General features: G+C 41.3%; 2 protein-coding genes across 3 annotated transcripts in view; both read right to left on the reverse strand.

The window, feature by feature from the left end:
• Positions 1–1,672, reverse strand: part of rapgef6 (Rap guanine nucleotide exchange factor (GEF) 6) — a 145,040-nt gene extending 143,368 nt beyond the window's left edge. Inside the window, exon 1 of the mRNA XM_082548880.1 lies at positions 903–1,672. The gene's annotated coding sequence lies outside the window, so the exon portion shown is untranslated. The remainder of the gene's footprint in view (positions 1–902) is intronic.
• Positions 1,673–2,417: 745 nt separating this feature from the next.
• The window catches only part of fnip1 (folliculin interacting protein 1), a 39,033-nt gene continuing 23,614 nt past the window's right edge, over positions 2,418–17,836 (reverse strand). For both annotated transcript variants that reach the window (XM_082548881.1, XM_082548882.1), the window contains 10 exons: positions 17,681–17,816; positions 16,165–16,366; positions 15,706–15,791; positions 9,617–9,763; positions 7,783–7,952; positions 5,254–6,961; positions 4,954–5,119; positions 4,400–4,600; positions 4,150–4,265; positions 2,418–3,913 (listed from right to left, as the gene is read on the reverse strand). In XM_082548881.1, coding sequence (XP_082405007.1) covers positions 3,835–3,913; positions 4,150–4,265; positions 4,400–4,600; positions 4,954–5,119; positions 5,254–6,961; positions 7,783–7,952; positions 9,617–9,763; positions 15,706–15,791; positions 16,165–16,366; positions 17,681–17,816 — 3,011 coding nt within the window. In that variant the 3' untranslated portion in view covers positions 2,418–3,834. The remainder of the gene's footprint in view (positions 3,914–4,149; positions 4,266–4,399; positions 4,601–4,953; positions 5,120–5,253; positions 6,962–7,782; positions 7,953–9,616; positions 9,764–15,705; positions 15,792–16,164; positions 16,367–17,680; positions 17,817–17,836) is intronic.

Genomic DNA, 17,836 nt, shown 5'->3' on the forward strand with positions numbered 1-17,836 from the left:
ACAAAGCTTGTGGAATAATGGAGGAGGTCAATCTCCAAATTCTTTATCTTCACCTCAAATCAGCAGTTACCTGAAACATGGAAAAAACTGACCCGAATGGCCTCCCCAAAGTCACAACCTCAACCCTATTAAAAATACAAGGCAACCACCCAATTTAAATTACCTCTTCCAGTTATCCTAAGAGCTATAACCAGACGTTTGCTGTAAGCTACTAAACATGTCTGATCAAGGTGCAAATTGCTAAGGGGTATTTAACCAAATATTAGCTGGGGTGTATGTGTACTTTAACCATGTGTGGATTTGAAAAAACCCTAAAATGTTTAAAACCTTTTTATTTTAAGTCAGTGTAAAATATTTCTATCATGAGAAAAGAACAGTTCAAAGAAATAATTAAAAAACCCAAAATATGGCATTTAGGCCCGTGAGTGTATGGAAACTTCGAATAACATCATCTATCCACTATCCATACATACCTGTATTGTCTGTCAATACATTACCATACGCTATTTACAAGAAAGACATGCAAATTGTTATACCACAGGGACTTTTCCAAACAACCACAGTCATAAATGAAAATGCAGATAAAAGCTGAAAGCAGTGCAGCAGAAGGGAAGGGTCAGGCTGTGTTTCAGTGTAGGAATTATGAAAGCAGTACTTAAACGCAGCATAGATCCTCCCTCTGCCTTTGGACACATGTGAAGGCAAAGTGCAACCAGAGTTTTGCTCTGCTTGCGGAATATTGAGATTACCCTAACGCGTGTGAACGCAACACCTGACTCCAGGGATTATATTGAAGTCGATTTTTGCCACCTGAAGAATACAAATGGCATTGCAAAGTATATTATAGTTAGATGATGTTTCTCAGAATTTGGAGTTGGTGTGTTATAATTATGGATTCCTACCTCACAATTATGACTTATTGACTTTTCCAGGTGGCAAAAATCAGTTTTCTTCAGCTCCTTTTGTCCTTAGATTTCATAATTAAACCCGTGCCCTTAGAGAATGAGCTGCAGAGCCGAGTTAGATCCAATAAACCACTCCTTTAATGTGCACATGCCTCGACTTCTACTGATTCTTGTTACCCTGTGTTAATAAATTACCATTCACATAAGGCAGCAGTGTTGCTACTGTGGGGAAACATAGCTTCCACCAGTGTATTTGCTTTGAGTCAGGACACTCCTTCATTTATTGCATAACTGCAGTGTGTGCGTACGTGCTCTGTTCATTTAACCTCGTGCACTGAGAGGGCTGGGTGGAGTGGCAGACAGCTTCAGGGTGGGAAATTCAAAGGTGGGTACAACGTGTAAGCCAGATGGTGACTGCTGACAGCCAAACTTAACAAAAGTGCTGTTGTTGTAGAGTCTGCCCTGATTTAGATCCACTGTCTGTGTAAGACAAACAGACCCAAAAAACCCAACCCCCAAAAAAATGACGCATAATTTGTATTGCTCATATGATAAGAAAGAGAAAATGAAAGACGGCTTTCCTTAAAAGCTAAAACCAGTTTACACATAATTATGCAGTCATGGAATAGTTTATTATGTAGTGTTTGTGGGGAATGAGAGAAGAAACCACAATATAAGGATGTGATGAAACGTAAAGCTGGAGCTGCGCCAGTGACTCAAAGGCTTGTGGTTTGACAGAAAGCCACTTTGTAATGTCTTGTAAACCAACCAAAAACACGGGGTCATGTCAACTAACTGTCCGTTAAATTCGGAGACAGAAAAACTTTCCCAGAGAGGCACGGAAATTTTCATCATCAGCATCTTTATTGCACAACGTTCCCATAAAATTGGGAAAAGAATAAATTCGAGGAGACAATTTTTTAAAAGACATTCTGTACAAATACATGGAAATAAACTTGAATATGTACAGTTTACACAAACCGTTACACTTAAACACAGGCAACTAAATAATTTATCCATATACAAAGAGGGAAAAGGAGATATAAATCCATACCCTTTAAACATAATGGCTGGTTTGTACAAAAAAAAAAAAAAAAAAAAAAAAAGTAGGCTGATATAGCGGAGTATCTTCAAATACAGTAACAAGCATATTTGTATATATCAATTATAACAGCAAAAACGAGCTCTCCAGAAGCCTGCGATACATTTATGCCACTTTTCCGTTAAGACTTGGGTTATACCCAGGGTGCGATTTGGGCTGAACAAACACACACACACAAACACTGTGGAATTCCCAGGGTTAGAGTGCTGCTTTCAGAGAATGCAGTTAGACTGCGCTTCCATTAACAAGCTCAAACAATATTTTCATCTTAGAGATTTGCAGAAGTTCAAAAATTGTCCCACTGCCTCCAAGGTGCTGGATAAAAAGTACGCTATAGTTAGAAAATATGTGAAGCTCTCTCTGATTCGGGCAGTTTGTGAACATGTTAACATTTTCCCATCAATTCAAGATTTATTTATTTTATAAAAAAAAAAAAAAAAAAAAAGGAAGAAAGAGTGTCCCAGATTCCACAAAATCTAAGCCTGCATTTTTACTCTCAACAAATCGCACCCTGCTTGTACTGCATAACAACCAAAATCTGTCAATGCCAAGAAAACAAAAGGAAAACGTGTCCTACTATAGTTTTGTATTTTGTGAGTCTAACTGTAATAGAAACAAGCTTGAGAATAGTGTCAGCTGACATATACATATCCACTATAAGGCCTACTGTGTTCCTCTATTCCTCTCATTGCAGCAAACATCAACGCCGTAAACATCGTATAAAGGTCGCAAAGCTATAAAAGTGTGAAAATATTTCAGCATTTTTTCTTTTTTGGTTGTAAAATAGATGTAGATAATGCATGGTTTAGCTTTTCCACAGTATAAAGGGACCCCATTTAATCACATTCTGACGCAAAAATAAGTTTCTTCCTTTTTTGTGTGAATCAATCATCTTAAGGAATTACACAGCCTTTCCCTTTTTTTAAAAATTTTATGAGAACACAGCATAGAGTCTGCACAGTTGACATTCCTATGATTAAAATAGCTTAGAAAGTACCTCAGGGTTTTCTATGGGGCGGCTGTACATGGTTAGCCACATGCCCATACGAAGATCTGAGGTAGTGCTGTACCTGTGATAAGAATGTCATAGCCACTTAATTTGCCATTTCAAAACAAGTTTGCAAAAACAAAACAAAAAGTCAGGTGGGCACTGCAGTTTGACAAAAAGCAAAATCTTTTGATCTAACTCAGGGAAATTTGGCCTGTAAACAAAGTCCTGACGATAAACAAAAAGACTTAATTGGCATGAGATTGATAAAGTTCTCTTCCAAGTGATATTTACCTCAAAGGAAAGTTTAAAATCATCCGCCTGCTTCATTTAAACATGTTATTCATCACTTCGTATGACCAGGTTTAAGATTGTACAGGGGGGGAGAAAGCAGATGAAGAAACAAATCCATTGTTATTACACTATAGACACCCTTAGATTTTCATTTTCAGCTGAAAAATAAAATTAAAGTCTTTGGCTTTTGTGTCCTAAAATGAAAGAGTCCTATTTAAAAACATTCAAACAACGACAGGAGAAGGTCATCTCAGGGATGTTTCCATTCATCCGCAGTGCCTCGCTCCATCTCTGGGTCTGTGGTCTCCAACTCCACCCTGTGGTTCAACGTCATCATTGCTCTGAAATAGCAGCAATGAGTTTAAGCGTCAGCTCTGGCTGTGGTCCATAAAGACCTGTGCCACACAGACACGCGGGTCAGGAAACCATGTAGAGAGTCAGCAGCAGAGCGTGGACGGCCCGTTTCTGGGGCCGGGTGGCACCGCACAGCTCTGACCGACCTCCCCAGGAAGCGAACTGTTGGAGACCTCAGTGCCAGTACTGTTTCATAGTAAGATCTGGGCAACATAGGGGGAGTGAGTGCTGGCCACGGCAGCTAGCAAGGGGAGGTCGCTGGACTCGATTCTGCAAAGATACCAAATAAAATAATAAATAAAAGTTAGATTAAAGGTTTACACTGTTGTTCACCTGGGAAATTTATTCAAGACCTGTATTTTTTTTTTTTTTTTTTTAAGATTGGAGTATCCAAGTCACTAGCTGTAATGATGAAAACAACTGGCTGAAATGGGTGCAGATGAACCTTTACACAGACAAACTTTAACATTTCAAAGTCGGAATAAGAAAAAAGGTAAAGGGCTTACCCTAAAACCATGCCCAGTTCTTTCACGTGGACTCTGGTCTGGCCCTTCAAATACTCAGCAAGCATCTTGCTCTTAAAGTAGATCTCCTGCAGACGGTCCTCAAGGTGCATTATACACTGAAGAGGAGAGGAACAACACATGGAGCATGACTTATAAGCAATAATATAAGTGCTATTTACTGTATACACACAAATTATTAGGGGTCAACATGATCTTGACTCTAAAGCAGAAAGATGAAGACTTAGCGTACAAAGTTGGGGGACACGTTGAGTTTGTAAAGCTGGTTAGTAGACTGCAATAAGCTGGACACCAGGTTGGACACCAGGACCTCCTTCCCCAGCTTGCTGACATCGGTGGCTCGTCTCTGACTGCTCGCCACCTGCACTGTCCACTTGTCTGTGTCTGCTATAATGCAGACGGCCTCGGCTATGGGCTCATCCAATACTGGATGCTACAGGAGGATAAGGATGGCCATTTAAACCAATGAAATACACATAGAAAGCACAAAAAGCACGAATATCCATAACGTGACCCAGTCTTCTATTTTATTACTTCTCAAACATGCATAAGTCAACTCCATTTTTTTCTTAATTTCTTAGTGACTTCCTGCTGGATTTAATTGTGTGCTTAGAATCATTTTCCAGCTGAAAAGTAGAGTTCAAGTTTAACTACTGGCATGATCTCAGGCTGCCCACTCCCTGATGCTGCAAAGCCTCCTTTTTGGGTATGACACCACCATTGAGCTTTTTGTTTATGCAGGGAAAACGTGTGGCTCCTTAAAGAGTAAGTCCTTCCAGTCTTTACCTGAACTGCATGGGTTAATTCAGTCATGAGGTTCTGCCGTAGCTTCTCGTCACTGGGCATCCCATGCAGTACAAAGTCTGGCACATAGGTGGGGCAGTAGCCTCCAAAGAGAGACCGGCCAAAATTAGCAATGCTTGGCTTAGAGTAGTTCTCCACCAGCTTTGACCTGTCGATGAAACATGACATGAGAAATTTGTTTATTTTATCTCACATTTTGTGGATAGTTTTAGTTTTTATTCCTCAACAACTAATCAGCTATTGCTGAAAACAAAAACACGTTTTTGAGCAAGTTCTACTCACCCGGGAAAAGGCACCAGAACTTCCTCCTGCCAGTCCTCAGTCTCTTCACTCTCACTGTCTCCCAGCGCACTGTCTGAGCTCTCATTGCGTGGTATTTCCCAGTCGTTGATGGGCGCTGATTTGTGCTTTTGGTCCTCTTTGCTGTTACTCCTTGCATCCTGGGGAACGGGGACTGATAACACAAGATCTTTGTCCTGCTCAGCAGGACAGCCCCTGCAGACGCAGATGTCAGAAGAGTCTGTAGATTCACACCTGCACCTCCTCTCCATATCCAACAACCTCTCTCCCTTCCTGCATGACTGCATCTCTCCACTACCTGGACCTAAACAAAGGCCCAAACCCTGCACCCTGGCCTTGCTGTGAAAGCCAAGATCCCCTAGTTCATGATACCGAGAAGCCGCTGAAAAGTCCACCGAGTCCTTGTTCCTACTGGCTTCATGTTGTTTGGCAACATTATCTATAGTCCTAGTTTCCCCAGGGTTGAAATAATCATCAAAATCATCCCTACAGTTCAGGTCCCACTGGGAGATCTTGCTCGGTACCCGCTGCAGGGTGGAAACTGCCTTGGTCTGTTTGGTTTGGTCCTCTGACATTCTGGTGCAGCTGGTCTTTAGCTCGGCTCCCATCTGCAGCTGCTGCGGTTGCTGCTGATAATGCTGTCCTCGTTGATGCTGTGATGGCTGCTGCAGCTGCAGCATGTGTTTCTTGTAGTCCTCCTCCACCTTCCTTCCGCGGCTCTCTGTGTCTGATTCAGGAGACAAGGAGTCTCCAATGAGAAAAGTCACTTTTGTTGTTGGCTCTTCGTCTTCTGGCAGAGTCAAAGCCATGGGCCCTATCACAGAGTTTCCCGGTATCACTGATACTCCAGCAATCAGGTTCTTATCTGGAGGCTTCTTCTCCAAATGCATCCCCAACGGCCGAGCAGGGAGCACTTTAGTGGTCTGGTTTCCAGATGCTGCATTAATTAAAGCATCTAACCCACAGTTTTTTACTTCTGTGGGAACAGGTAAGGATGGATCTGATCCAAGGGTTGTGGGGATGGATGGATCAATAGGTTTCAGGTCACCCTTGGTCTCTGTATCCAGCACACAGACCTGCTCCCTGGTGGAAGCCAAGCCGACGTGCAGCACTGTCTCCACTCGAGCCTCTGTGAACAGTCGGCTGCTAGACTCCTTGCACACATCCTTAGCTTCTGCCACCTCTGCAATCCTGTTAATGGGAATTGTGCCCTGGCCGTGTCCTGCCTGAAGCACACTGCTCCTCGATCCCTGGCTCTCGCTGCTGTCTTCCTCATCCTCATCCTCCTCCTCTTCCTCGTTGGGTGGCTCTCCAGCACTGTGCTCCACTTCATTGTCTGTGAATGTGCTGCTCTGCAGGCTGTTGTCTGAAGGGTAGATGCTGTCTTCTGTCTCAGTCTGCTGACTGTGGGCCCCTTGGGATAGGTAGTCTCCGCTGGGTTTGTGGACGGTAACCAAGACATAATCAGACTCCTCCACCTCGCCCTTTCTAAGGGAGGTAGTTATAAGGGAGCCGGGCATGACAATGGCCTCGTCCTCAGCACTGTCCAGCATGTGCGTCTCCAGCAGCTCAGAACAGCGAATGAAGTAGGTAAGGACATAAAGGAGTCTCTGGACAAGCTCCTGTCTGCGGCCAACTACTACAGTCTTTGACAGCCGAACTGGGGAGCCAATAGCCCCATACAGGTCCCCTACAAAAAGATAAAAGAACAGTCATTTTTACAAATATGTTAATTAATTCCATATTTTCTTGGCTTTATAATTTTACGTTGTTTCCCTAATCTCAGACAGGAAATGTATATTTTGAATACAAGTTTTATTGGAGAGTAAAAAATATCATATTTTCTTCTTTATTGTTTACTTAAACACCCATAACCAAGTACAGTATTGTTGGTGTGTATCTCTTTCACGCTTCTCTTTACATATGACTGTTTGCAGCTCTCAGCTGTTAACACTAGGTGTCAGTGTTAACTCACTTTCTAATTACATTCCATGTCACATGAGTAAAAATGAGGACTCATTAAGACTTCCCTTTAAAATTTATTATAGGATTTTACATAATAGCCAACTACTAATAAATCTCAGTACTTCAATTAGTTCAACTTCTGTAAAACAACGCAGTGCTTTTCACATGAATCAGGGAGAGTTTAACAGTGTACCCAGTTTTCACTTCAAGTTATTACAATTTTAAACAGTATTTATATTACACATGCAATGTGGACTGGAATGACCGCTGCTTCTGAGAGGACTTAAAAGACAATGTCTGCATTACACCTCTTAGGATGATGCACAGACATCTAGCTTACTCAGATTTAAAGCTGCAGGTAGCGAACATAGTCTAGTCATAACTTGTCTTCAAGTTGTAATGATTAACAATGGCAACAATGTTCCAGTGAAAATAAAGAGCAAACACAGGTGTTACGTTTTACTTTCACTCCACCCAGGTGCTTTAACAACAAGCAAAGGCACATCTCGGTCTCTCTGCCTGTGTGTTTGTCTTTGACCGTCTCACCTAGCTGTGCCCAGAGAGGATTGTAGGGATGCGTCTTTGCCAGCATGTCGACGCTCTGGGAGGAGTGCTTTTCAAGGAAGATCTTGATTGGAGGCTGCCCATTTGGCATGACGGTGGGCACCCAAGCCAGATGATTGGTCAGAATCGCTGTCAATAATGCGGGAAGGAATCTAAGGGGGGGGGGAATAAATCAAGAGGGAATCAGTGCATGATCACGATTCATCCATTTTCTTCCACTTATCCAATTCAGGGTTGTGGGGGCAGTTTCCATAGGGCGGGAGGCAGGGTAACACAAAGAGACAAAATCATTCACACTCAAATGCACATCTACGGGCAATTTAGATGTCCTACTTAACCTAATCCTACTGCGTGTTTTTGGACTGTGGGAAGAAGCCAGACTACCCAGAGAGAACCCACGCAGACACTAGGAGAACATTTAAACTCAACACATTTAACCTTCTTGTTGTGAGGCAATAGCGCTAACCACCATGCTGCCATGCTATGGGCTCTCTCTCTCTCTCTCTCTCATTTCTTTCTTGTTGAACTGGACACCACAAACACAAATCCTTAGTTTGAAACATACGCAGCTGTACACATTAAGCGAAACACCCATACACACACACACTCCATGAGCATGATTCACTTCTCAGTTCTGACCACAAGTGTCTACTTCCCTTCCTGTCTCATGACTCAACTCTGTCATGTTAGCAGAGTTCAATCGCGTGCCGGGACTGCTGGAATTATCAGAACCATCAGTCATGGGAGCACTGATGAGATGGCCTCATAAAAGATGTGATGTGATACAGTAAAAGCACTGGTTCCCAGGGAAACATGACGCTTCACTCAAGAGTCAACAGCACTTAGAGGTAGTTGCAGTAGTGGTGGAAACACTGACTTCAGCTAAGTGGTGATGCTGATACAGAAACTGGTTACTTAGGGGGGAAAAAACTGTCTATTTAAGTTCAGTGAGCATGCTGGAAATTAGAGAACACGAGAAAAGTCCCAAATGTCTTAAAATCCATGGCTCATGTAGTACAGTAATGATAATCTGCCTTTATCTATGTTCTCTCATTGGTCTAATTTGTATAAATGACTGAATGTAAAAAATATACGAAAAAGTAAAATATAGTTTGGTTTTCAACAAAATCAGTGAAGTTGTAGATTTTGATATGGAGCTTATAGAAGATAAAATGACAAATTAATTAAAAAAAATACAGAAAAAGTTACAATTAAAAAAACAAAAACTCTCAAGCACAGTTTTAATATTTTCAACTGTGTGAACACTTCCACTGTGGTGTTACTCTAATTAAGATCTGATAAAACATTTTAAGGCATTTTTACCACCTTACTAAACATTATGCAACACCTCAGTTCAGTGCAGTGAATGATGCTTTAATTAACTCTGCTGAATATGGGTGCTATGTTCAATAAAAGCGCTGCAACCAATTCATACGTGCACAATTAGCAGTGGTTTGACATGGCTTTGTAATAGCAACAATAAGCAATTAGAGACTGGCAGGGATCTTCTCATTCACAGCACTTTTTAAAACGGACAAATAGATGCAAAGAGGGTGTCAGTGTCTGTGTGTGCAATTAAACATAACAAAGGAGTATGAGGGAGAGAGAATGAATAGTTAAGTGTGTGTGGAAATCTGCATGTTCCCCATTTCTGTTGCTAAGAAAAGAAAGATGCGACATGTATATATATTTTGTGCACCTCGCATCTTTGTCTTAGTCTAGGACACAACATCATGGACTCACTAAATCTGTGTGCCATCTATAGAAATTCCTTGACTAATAGTGAAGTAGGTGGAAGAATAGGGAGACACTCAACTGGTTCTTGGAGGCCTGCTCCATCAGCAGAGAAAGCTCCCTCATGAATTGACCGCAGAGCTGGTTCTTCTCTGATGCTCCAGACATCATAGTCAACCAGACGGGTTCGGCCACTCGGGGCATGGTGTAGAGGTCACAGATGGTCATCCTGGAGATGAGGTACAGCGAGGGAGGGAGCGATGAAAGAGGGGGAGGCCATGGACAGTCCAAATGAAAGGGAACAAGGAGAAAGAGAGAAAACAGACAGAGAGAAAACAGGGACGTTATTGTCTCTTGGGGTAAACAAAAGAGATCTCAGTTCACAGAGCTTCGCTGTCTACACTGAGGCCATAGGAGACCCTTGCTGTATCTGTGTTTGTAACAGTCTGACGACCTTGCGTGCACCCTCTCTCTCCTCCTCACACACACCCAACTTTGTCTCTTGGTCTGTACAGTGTGTGGGTGTATCTGCATCTGTATGTGGCTCGGCTGGGGCATTTGTCCATTGAGAAGGACAGGAGTTTCCATGGAGCGTGGGGTGAATTGGTGAGCATGTCTCGGCCAGAGGCCAAGCTTTGACACAGAGGCAGAAGGGAATCTCTGCAGACGTAGGAATGTGGAAAATCAGGAATTTTTAGTCATGGTTAAAATATGGACTGCAGATCATTGCTTTAGGGTTTGAAATAGCAAATCCATTTCCCCCCATATTAAAAGAGCAGTTTTCAGTAGATAAGAAAACAAAAAGTGCTGTCAGTTTCTATCAGGTGATGAGGTGCTCTGTAGAAAGTTTTCTGCTTACTTTAGTTCTGCTGCAAACAAATTACCTGAATCTATAATACAATTGCAATCTTCAGCTAAAACAGCAGCATAGTCAAGGAAACTGAAATGGATTTAACCATCTGCCATCAGCTCGGCTGATCTGTCACAAGGGTTGTAGGTTCTACTGATAAGCAATAAAACCCCGCCCTGATTTCTTGATTTAGTCTTACTGGAAGCTTCGGGACAGCTGTAAACACGGTTAATTCTGCAGTAAACTCACAACCTCTCTGACCTATCATGAACCCGGTGACAGGAGTGACGCAGGCTGTGAGAAAACACAGGTGTCACACAGTGGAAGTGACATTCACTTCAGGTCAAGTATTCTGGTGATCAAGCTATTTTAGGATTGCGTAATTTTCCAAAGAAAACAACTTAGCGCCTCACTGTTTCTAGGTGAATTTAACAGCACTGCCACGCAGATCTATTTTTAAGTAAGATTTTTAATAAATCCATCCCTAAACCCAAGCTCAGAGTGACAAACAGCCACTTTCCTACATGTGGATTTTGACTAATCCTCAACTAAAAGAAAAACTCAGTGAAGACCTCCCAGCTTAATCCATGTCTACAAAACTAAGTTTCAAGAGTTCCTAATGTTAAAATAGAAAGATGTTATAAACAAAACAAAAAGAGCTAAGTGTTGCTTTAGATGATCCTTTAGTGTTATAGATTTCATTTTAACTGCTGGCAGTCTTGTTTTGTCACTAACTGAACCAACATAACGAGTCTTTATCAGTGTACTAGCGCAGAAACAAATCGTACTAAACTAGAACATCACAGCGTTAGGTAACAGTCTGACAGATAAAATGTGTGATAATAGCAAGAAGATCAACGATCAATCGGTGAAGCAGAATGAACTTGGAATAAATCAGACACACATCTCCAGATCTCATTATGTCTTCTTGTTTGCAGGGCAGCAAAGATCATCCATCATTTGACTGTGGCATCAAATGAACTAATAATACTTTATTCACTCCTGTATTATAAACGGGTTGACTTTTTCCTGCGGCCTCTCCTAAGCCCCACTTGTTCCCGGTGTCTGGTGTACATTACTGAAAGCCTGCCACTGGAAAGAGGTCTGAGGTCAAGCCGGCACTAGATGAGTGGGGAAATCTAGCTTCAGCCTCCACGCATCAGCTGTTTAGGTGAACATTAAAAGTGCACGGCTGTGATGTGGAATTAAACTGTTGTGTCGGGCTGAGGACCCAGATATAAATTACCTCACTATGGTGAGTGACAGTCCAAGCATTTGCCCTCATTAAGTTGGTTTCATAAGTTGACTTTAAGAGGCATCATAAATACTGTTAGTTAAGCTGTTTATAGAGACTAACATGTTATAAATCCAATAATAAGATTTTTGGTTGTGGGAGTAACCTTTATACAAACAGGGAAAACTCTTTGCCACCATTATTCAGATGCTTAAGGCTAAACTAGAATGGAGGCAGGGTAGACTTTAAGAGCACTGATTGCCCTTTTACTGTCATGTCAGCTCACTTTGTCAATATCATCTATGGAACCAACCTACAGACTTTAAATTTCAGTTTCTGGGGGAGTTTTACCCAAGTGCTTCAAGGGACTTCTTACTTATTTATGTATTTTTTGTTTAGAAAGTTTCAGGGACATACGGCTTTATGTTTGACACTCAATTTCAGTGTCTAAAAAAAACCTTCCCAACTTCACTGTATGTGTGCCCGAATGAGAATTAAGACTCCGGTGTGTTAGGTGTTTTGCTTTGCACAGAAATCCTGTTCGAACTTAACCCGCAAATTCTGGCATAACCCCAATATAGTCTGCTGTGACATTTATGTCCAGATGCTTCTACTAACCTTATCTTTGCCAACATGCAGGGTGTGTGCGCGTGCCCACCCTCCAGCTATGCTGAAGCCACGTCAGCGTCACAGAAAGGCATTTCGTCCAGTTACGTCTTGCAATGTTCCATTAAGTCAAAACCACTTAATGGCAAAAGTGACTACTGTTATATTTAGTCTATATCTGAAGGTGGTTTTGCAGCTATTTAGTGAGTCCAGGGGATCAGCATTCCTCCTCCTGGCACTTGCATATTATTTACTATTCTGGTGCTCATGACCAGTTGTCTGAGATAGATAGGGCTGACACTCAGGAGACTTGGGTTGCTGAGGCCGGCTGTCAGCAGGCGTGTGACTGCAGCAATGAGTGGGACGTCAAACAGGGAACTGCGTGCCAGTGTGTATGTGGAGAGTGAAAGTGGTGGCAGAGACAAGCAGGTGGGCACACGCACGCACATTATATAAGTCGAACATTTTACGAGTCACACAATAATGGCAAGCATGTCTCACCCACACACAGACAGACATACCGAACAATCCTACAGGCCAATCATCACAAATTTATGATTTCATAACTCATGTCATCACAAATAAAGACAGAATCCTTCTTGGAACCGATGTTTCTAAAAGGTCTAAAGAAATAATTCTCAACAAAGTATGCAGTGATGCATAATTTGAGATGTAGCTTCTAAAACCGTGATCAAATAAGCCTGCCTAAAATTAGTCAAAGCACCAAAGCAAAGGCCTCCTGTGTGCGCTGCAGTAACAAAGTAACAACTTTGATTTGGTCAAGGCCAAAACAGCAAATGTGCATTTATATGCAAATAAATGCAGATTTCAGTTTACAAATGACCTTTAACCCATTTCCCGCTACATTTGTTGCTCCCAGAACTTTTTTTTTTTCCAAGGAGATTGCATAAACAAAGACTCACAAGGTAAAACTATGACACTCGCTGTTGCAGCCAGTAAATATTAAATGTCACATGTATTTTCAACGCAAGCCACCCTAGCTGGTAAACCCCAGGTCTCACACTCACATTCTCTGCCTGCTTGATGTTGAAAGAGGACCCTAGTAACCCACTAGCTTAACAAACCAAGCTTGGAATGAAAGACACATATAAAATACTTCTCAGGTAATTAAAGCTGACCAAATGTCGGCACCAGCATAAAAATGGATACCAGTACTTGGTGACCCACTTTGCAAAAGCATCGTGACTTTGCCAACAGCAGCTTTGGATTAAAAAAAAAAAAAAAAAAAAAAAAGTCTGATAAACTATTTTGATATAAATCTGTGTCATCTGATTCCTTGTAAATGTTGAGTCTCTGCAGAATATATAACAATGACTGCCTCTTTTATAGAGTACCTTCCTTCATCAACGCAGCAGTTCCTTGTCTCCTAAACAGAGGAATATATTACCCCTCTTTTTCCATTCCTTCACAGCTACTTTCCTGCAGCCTATCATGCCTACATGGCCTCAATAACAGAAAACAAAATAAGTGGTGCTCAATGCCAGTAAGTTTGACCAAGTCCAGATCTCCTCTGTCAGTATTCATGTAGGGCTGAACCTCGAAGTGGAGCTGGGTCAGTGGCTCTGCAGTTTGCAGCCTCCAAAATAAAATGATTTAAATATGTTTAAATAAGATGGGCCAAGTCCCATGATGTGTAGATGGATGCAAGATTCAGAGCATCCTTTTGCATCCAGTTTTATTTTGTAGAAGTTAGAGCTGGGCGATATGAGATTTTTTCATATCACGATATGTTTTTTTCATTTCAGGCGATAACGATATCTATCACGATATGAGCCAAATAACTATATTTGTAAGATTTAAATGTGCCGTTGCTCACAAGTAAAATGTGAAATAATCAGCAGCTTGTTTTTAAATATTTATTTCCCATAATAAGTTCAACAGGGTAGATGTACTTAAGGAACATGAGACTTTTTCAGATAAATAAAGGCAAATATTGCAAACTACACAAAAGGCAGCCGCTAAAGCGTTTAAGTTTCAAAATAGAACAAATGAAACAGACTAAATTGTCAATTCCACTTAGAAACAAAATATTAATTCTAAAAATAAATCTTAGTTTGTTTTACAGAAGAACAGACAAAACTGACTAACTTTTGTCAATATCAAATAAACTGAGAACTAAAAGGAAATTCTCAATCTCTCCTTGTTGTATAGCTGAGCTTTTCAAACAGTTTTAACAGTTACTTTAGTCTGACAAAAGCCGAATGATGAATTAGCGCTTCCAGTCAGAGACTGAGGCTACGTCCACACGTACACGGGTATTTTTGAAAACGGAGATTTTCCCTTTTCGTTTTAAAAAAATAATCCCGTTCACACGTAAAGGCAGAAATGAAGGAAAACGCTGCTATGAACATGCCAAAGCAGCAGGTGGCGCTAGATTCCTAACCGTGCAGAAATGTTGGCCAATCAGAAGTCTAGAAGCCTCGGTGGGAAAAAGTTAACAAAGCTGCGGCATAGAAGCAGAACCGAGTCGTATGTGTGGAGGGACAGTAACTGTGTGTATATGTAAGCATTTAAACACTGCAGAGAGTAGAAGTAACAGTAACAGTATTGTAGAAATTCATTTCACCGAAACAATAACGCGGCGCACAGTGTGACGCATGCACCAGTTTATTGTATTTCCAGACTTGCTTTCGGCACAATTTACAGTGCACGCTACTCTGTTTTTTGTCAGACTTGAAATAGCCGAAATACCTTCAAACTACGGAACTTCTATGGCTCTTCCGTTCGACAATCTCTCCGGCATTGGAACCATCATCGGTTTTCTCTTCGGTCACGCTCGGTTGATTTTTCTAGTCGGCACACTCATTTCCTCCATTATGCGCTGGCTCCATTACCCGCTGGCTGCTTCCCAAACAAACACACGTGCGGCTTGGCACTTGTGCTGTACGTAGCAAGTCACGCGACGTGACGCTGCGGCTGTGATTGGTTCAGCTCTGCGCTACTGAATTTGGATCGGCTGACCTTTTTTTTTTTTTTTTTTTAAGAGGACAAGAGCGGCGAGGTCTATCGCGATAGCTTAATTTCTCTATCGAGTAAAAGTTATATCGCGATACATATCGTTATCGTTCTATCGCCCAGCTCTAGTAGAAGTTGAAAAAAAATCATCAGTTTCCCAAATACATTGTATATTAATGTATATTAAATGACTGAAACTGATTAAACAGCTGACTTTGGTTAACAGAAAGAGCCTACAGTGTCAATGCAACCATTTTGTTTTAAGAAAGCTATGAGCACTTGTATACATTGTTTTTGTCACTCAAAGTTATTACTAGGGTTTATGCTTAAGTTCTGCCCTGTTATGTAACATCCCTTATTGCATGGATAAACACTTCCTAAAAAAAACCCAGCTTTGTTTTAAGAAGTGTTCAAAACAAAAGCTTGTAATTAAAAAAGTGAGAGAAACTACACTCTGTAAGATCACTTATATATTTAAGTGAGTAAATAGAATATGTTGTCCAACCTGAATTCGTTGAGTCCCTCCACCATTCGGCTGTAAGCCAGAGCCCTCTGGCTGGCATCAGCTGACCGCCGACTCATCTTCATGGCCTTGAGAGCGACACAACACGCATGCACTTTTAGATATTTGGCAACAAAGCTGTCAAACTAAAGAACTTGTAAAGGAGAAGACTGGCTAACACTGGAAATCTACCAGAGCTCTTACAGTGCCAACAACAGACACCAGTAAACAGAACCGCAGATATAAAAAGGCATGACTATTGACCGGTCAATCTGACAGCAGCTCTGCTCATTACAGCAGCAAACAGTGCTGGTTTGTATGTTTTGTTCCATTCATGTCATTGTTAATGCATTAGATTTTGCAGGAAAACTTATCTCTACATCATCATTCAGGGAGGTGGATAGGAACTTAAAACTGCAATAAAAAGTTGGCCTCAAATGAAATTCCATCCCTTTAACTTACCTGCTCAATTGCACTCTTTAGTTTGTTCATGTGGCTTTCAAAGAGTGGAAAGTGAGAGAAGAAGAAATCTTGGAAGCGGCTGTTTTCCTCAGCATTGGGGGACAGCGTGAAGATGACACCTATGGCTATCTTCTTCTTCCGAATCACACCCAGACTTGGACCGCCGCTTTCATCCGACATGTTGAAGCTCTCCTCCACCGACCTAAGGAGGATAGGATTCGCATGGAGTCAACTTTACAGCAAGGCTAGAGGAGGAAATGTGTATATAACACTTCGCCTTGTGAATCCAAATCCAGCTAAATTTGTTACATCTCACCTTGCATAAAACATTCATTCATTACTGGCAACCCCCCCCCCCCAAAAAAAAACAACAAAAACAAACCCCAACCCATCAACATTTCTTTATATTTACTTATATTTTGTAATATTTAATGACTTCAGAGTGAGTAAATTATCTGCAGCAACTAAAATCAGAGTGTTTAGGAGGTTTGAGATTATTCAGCTCAGATTAACTGAAAAGTTAATGTTAACAATCCCTACAGGTGCCCCAAGTTTTACTGATTATTTACAACCCTGTGTCTGTACAAAGGTAGTGCTGGAGCAAAGTGTTTTAACTATATACTCTTATGCATCATTAGTACAGTATAGGTAATTCTATATACTGCCACCAAAAAGGAGGAAAAAAACTTGGAAAACACAAAGAGACTTGGTGGTCCGGGTGAACCAGAGCACAACCAGAGGCTGACAGCTACTTTGATTGCAGCAGACCAATACTGCATCCCGTCTAGTCACAGTGTTGTTACTAACAGCAGCAGTGTGTGCGCGTTTTTCCCAGCTGCCTGCTGGATTCGGAGGAAGTCCTAGTAGGATAAACTTTACAAAAGCCAGACAGGGGCCCTGAATAGGGGTGAAAGACCACTGGGCGCTTGTGATTGGGAGGAGAGACTCTGAGTGTGACTTCTGGGAAAGCTGACTTGTGTATCTGGATTAGAGTGAAACCATATCAATCAGCTGGCAAATCAACAAAACAAATAATTTACTAGTAAATAATTAATTCAGAAACCATTTCTGATCATCTTTTTTTCCTTCTAGCTTTTAAGTTTGTTTCTTTTGTTTGTATGTTTTTATAATCGCTAGAATTTTCTGTGGTAATGAATGTAATTATATCCAAGTTGGTCAGAAACATAATTTTGAGCCTTAAACTCTGTGATGGACATTTTCATTTCCTTTAAGTGTTTTATAACTTTACAAATGTTGAAGTGAAATCAAATGAAGTCTCAATTTTTTTAAATATGGAGAAGTCATCAGCTGATACCCTAATGTTTTTGTGTACTTGCTTGCATGTCTGGCAAATGGTTTATGTTTGTTTTTCTACTGCAAAACTGCCCTGCTTTATTTTCTGTTGTGTCTTTGCTCATTTACACAGTTTTTATTGACTGGAATATTTATTTTAATTAATATTTGTTTTGTTTTTGTTTTGTTTTTTTAAACAGATGTATGTCTGCATGCATCTCACCATCGGGGGAAGACGCCGTTTTCTAGGCTGGTTGTTTGACTGCGGAGCCATCGGCGCTGGTAACTGGACGCACAGCTGCTGGTCAAGGACGAGCTCGGGGATGGGAAGGGAGTGATCAACAGGCTGCTCAAGGAAGCTACAATGAAAGATAAGGAA

The sequence above is a fragment of the Aulonocara stuartgranti genome, assembly GCF_965226115.1.
Source record: "Aulonocara stuartgranti genome assembly, chromosome: 10".
Taxonomy (NCBI): Eukaryota; Metazoa; Chordata; class Actinopteri; order Cichliformes; family Cichlidae; genus Aulonocara; species Aulonocara stuartgranti.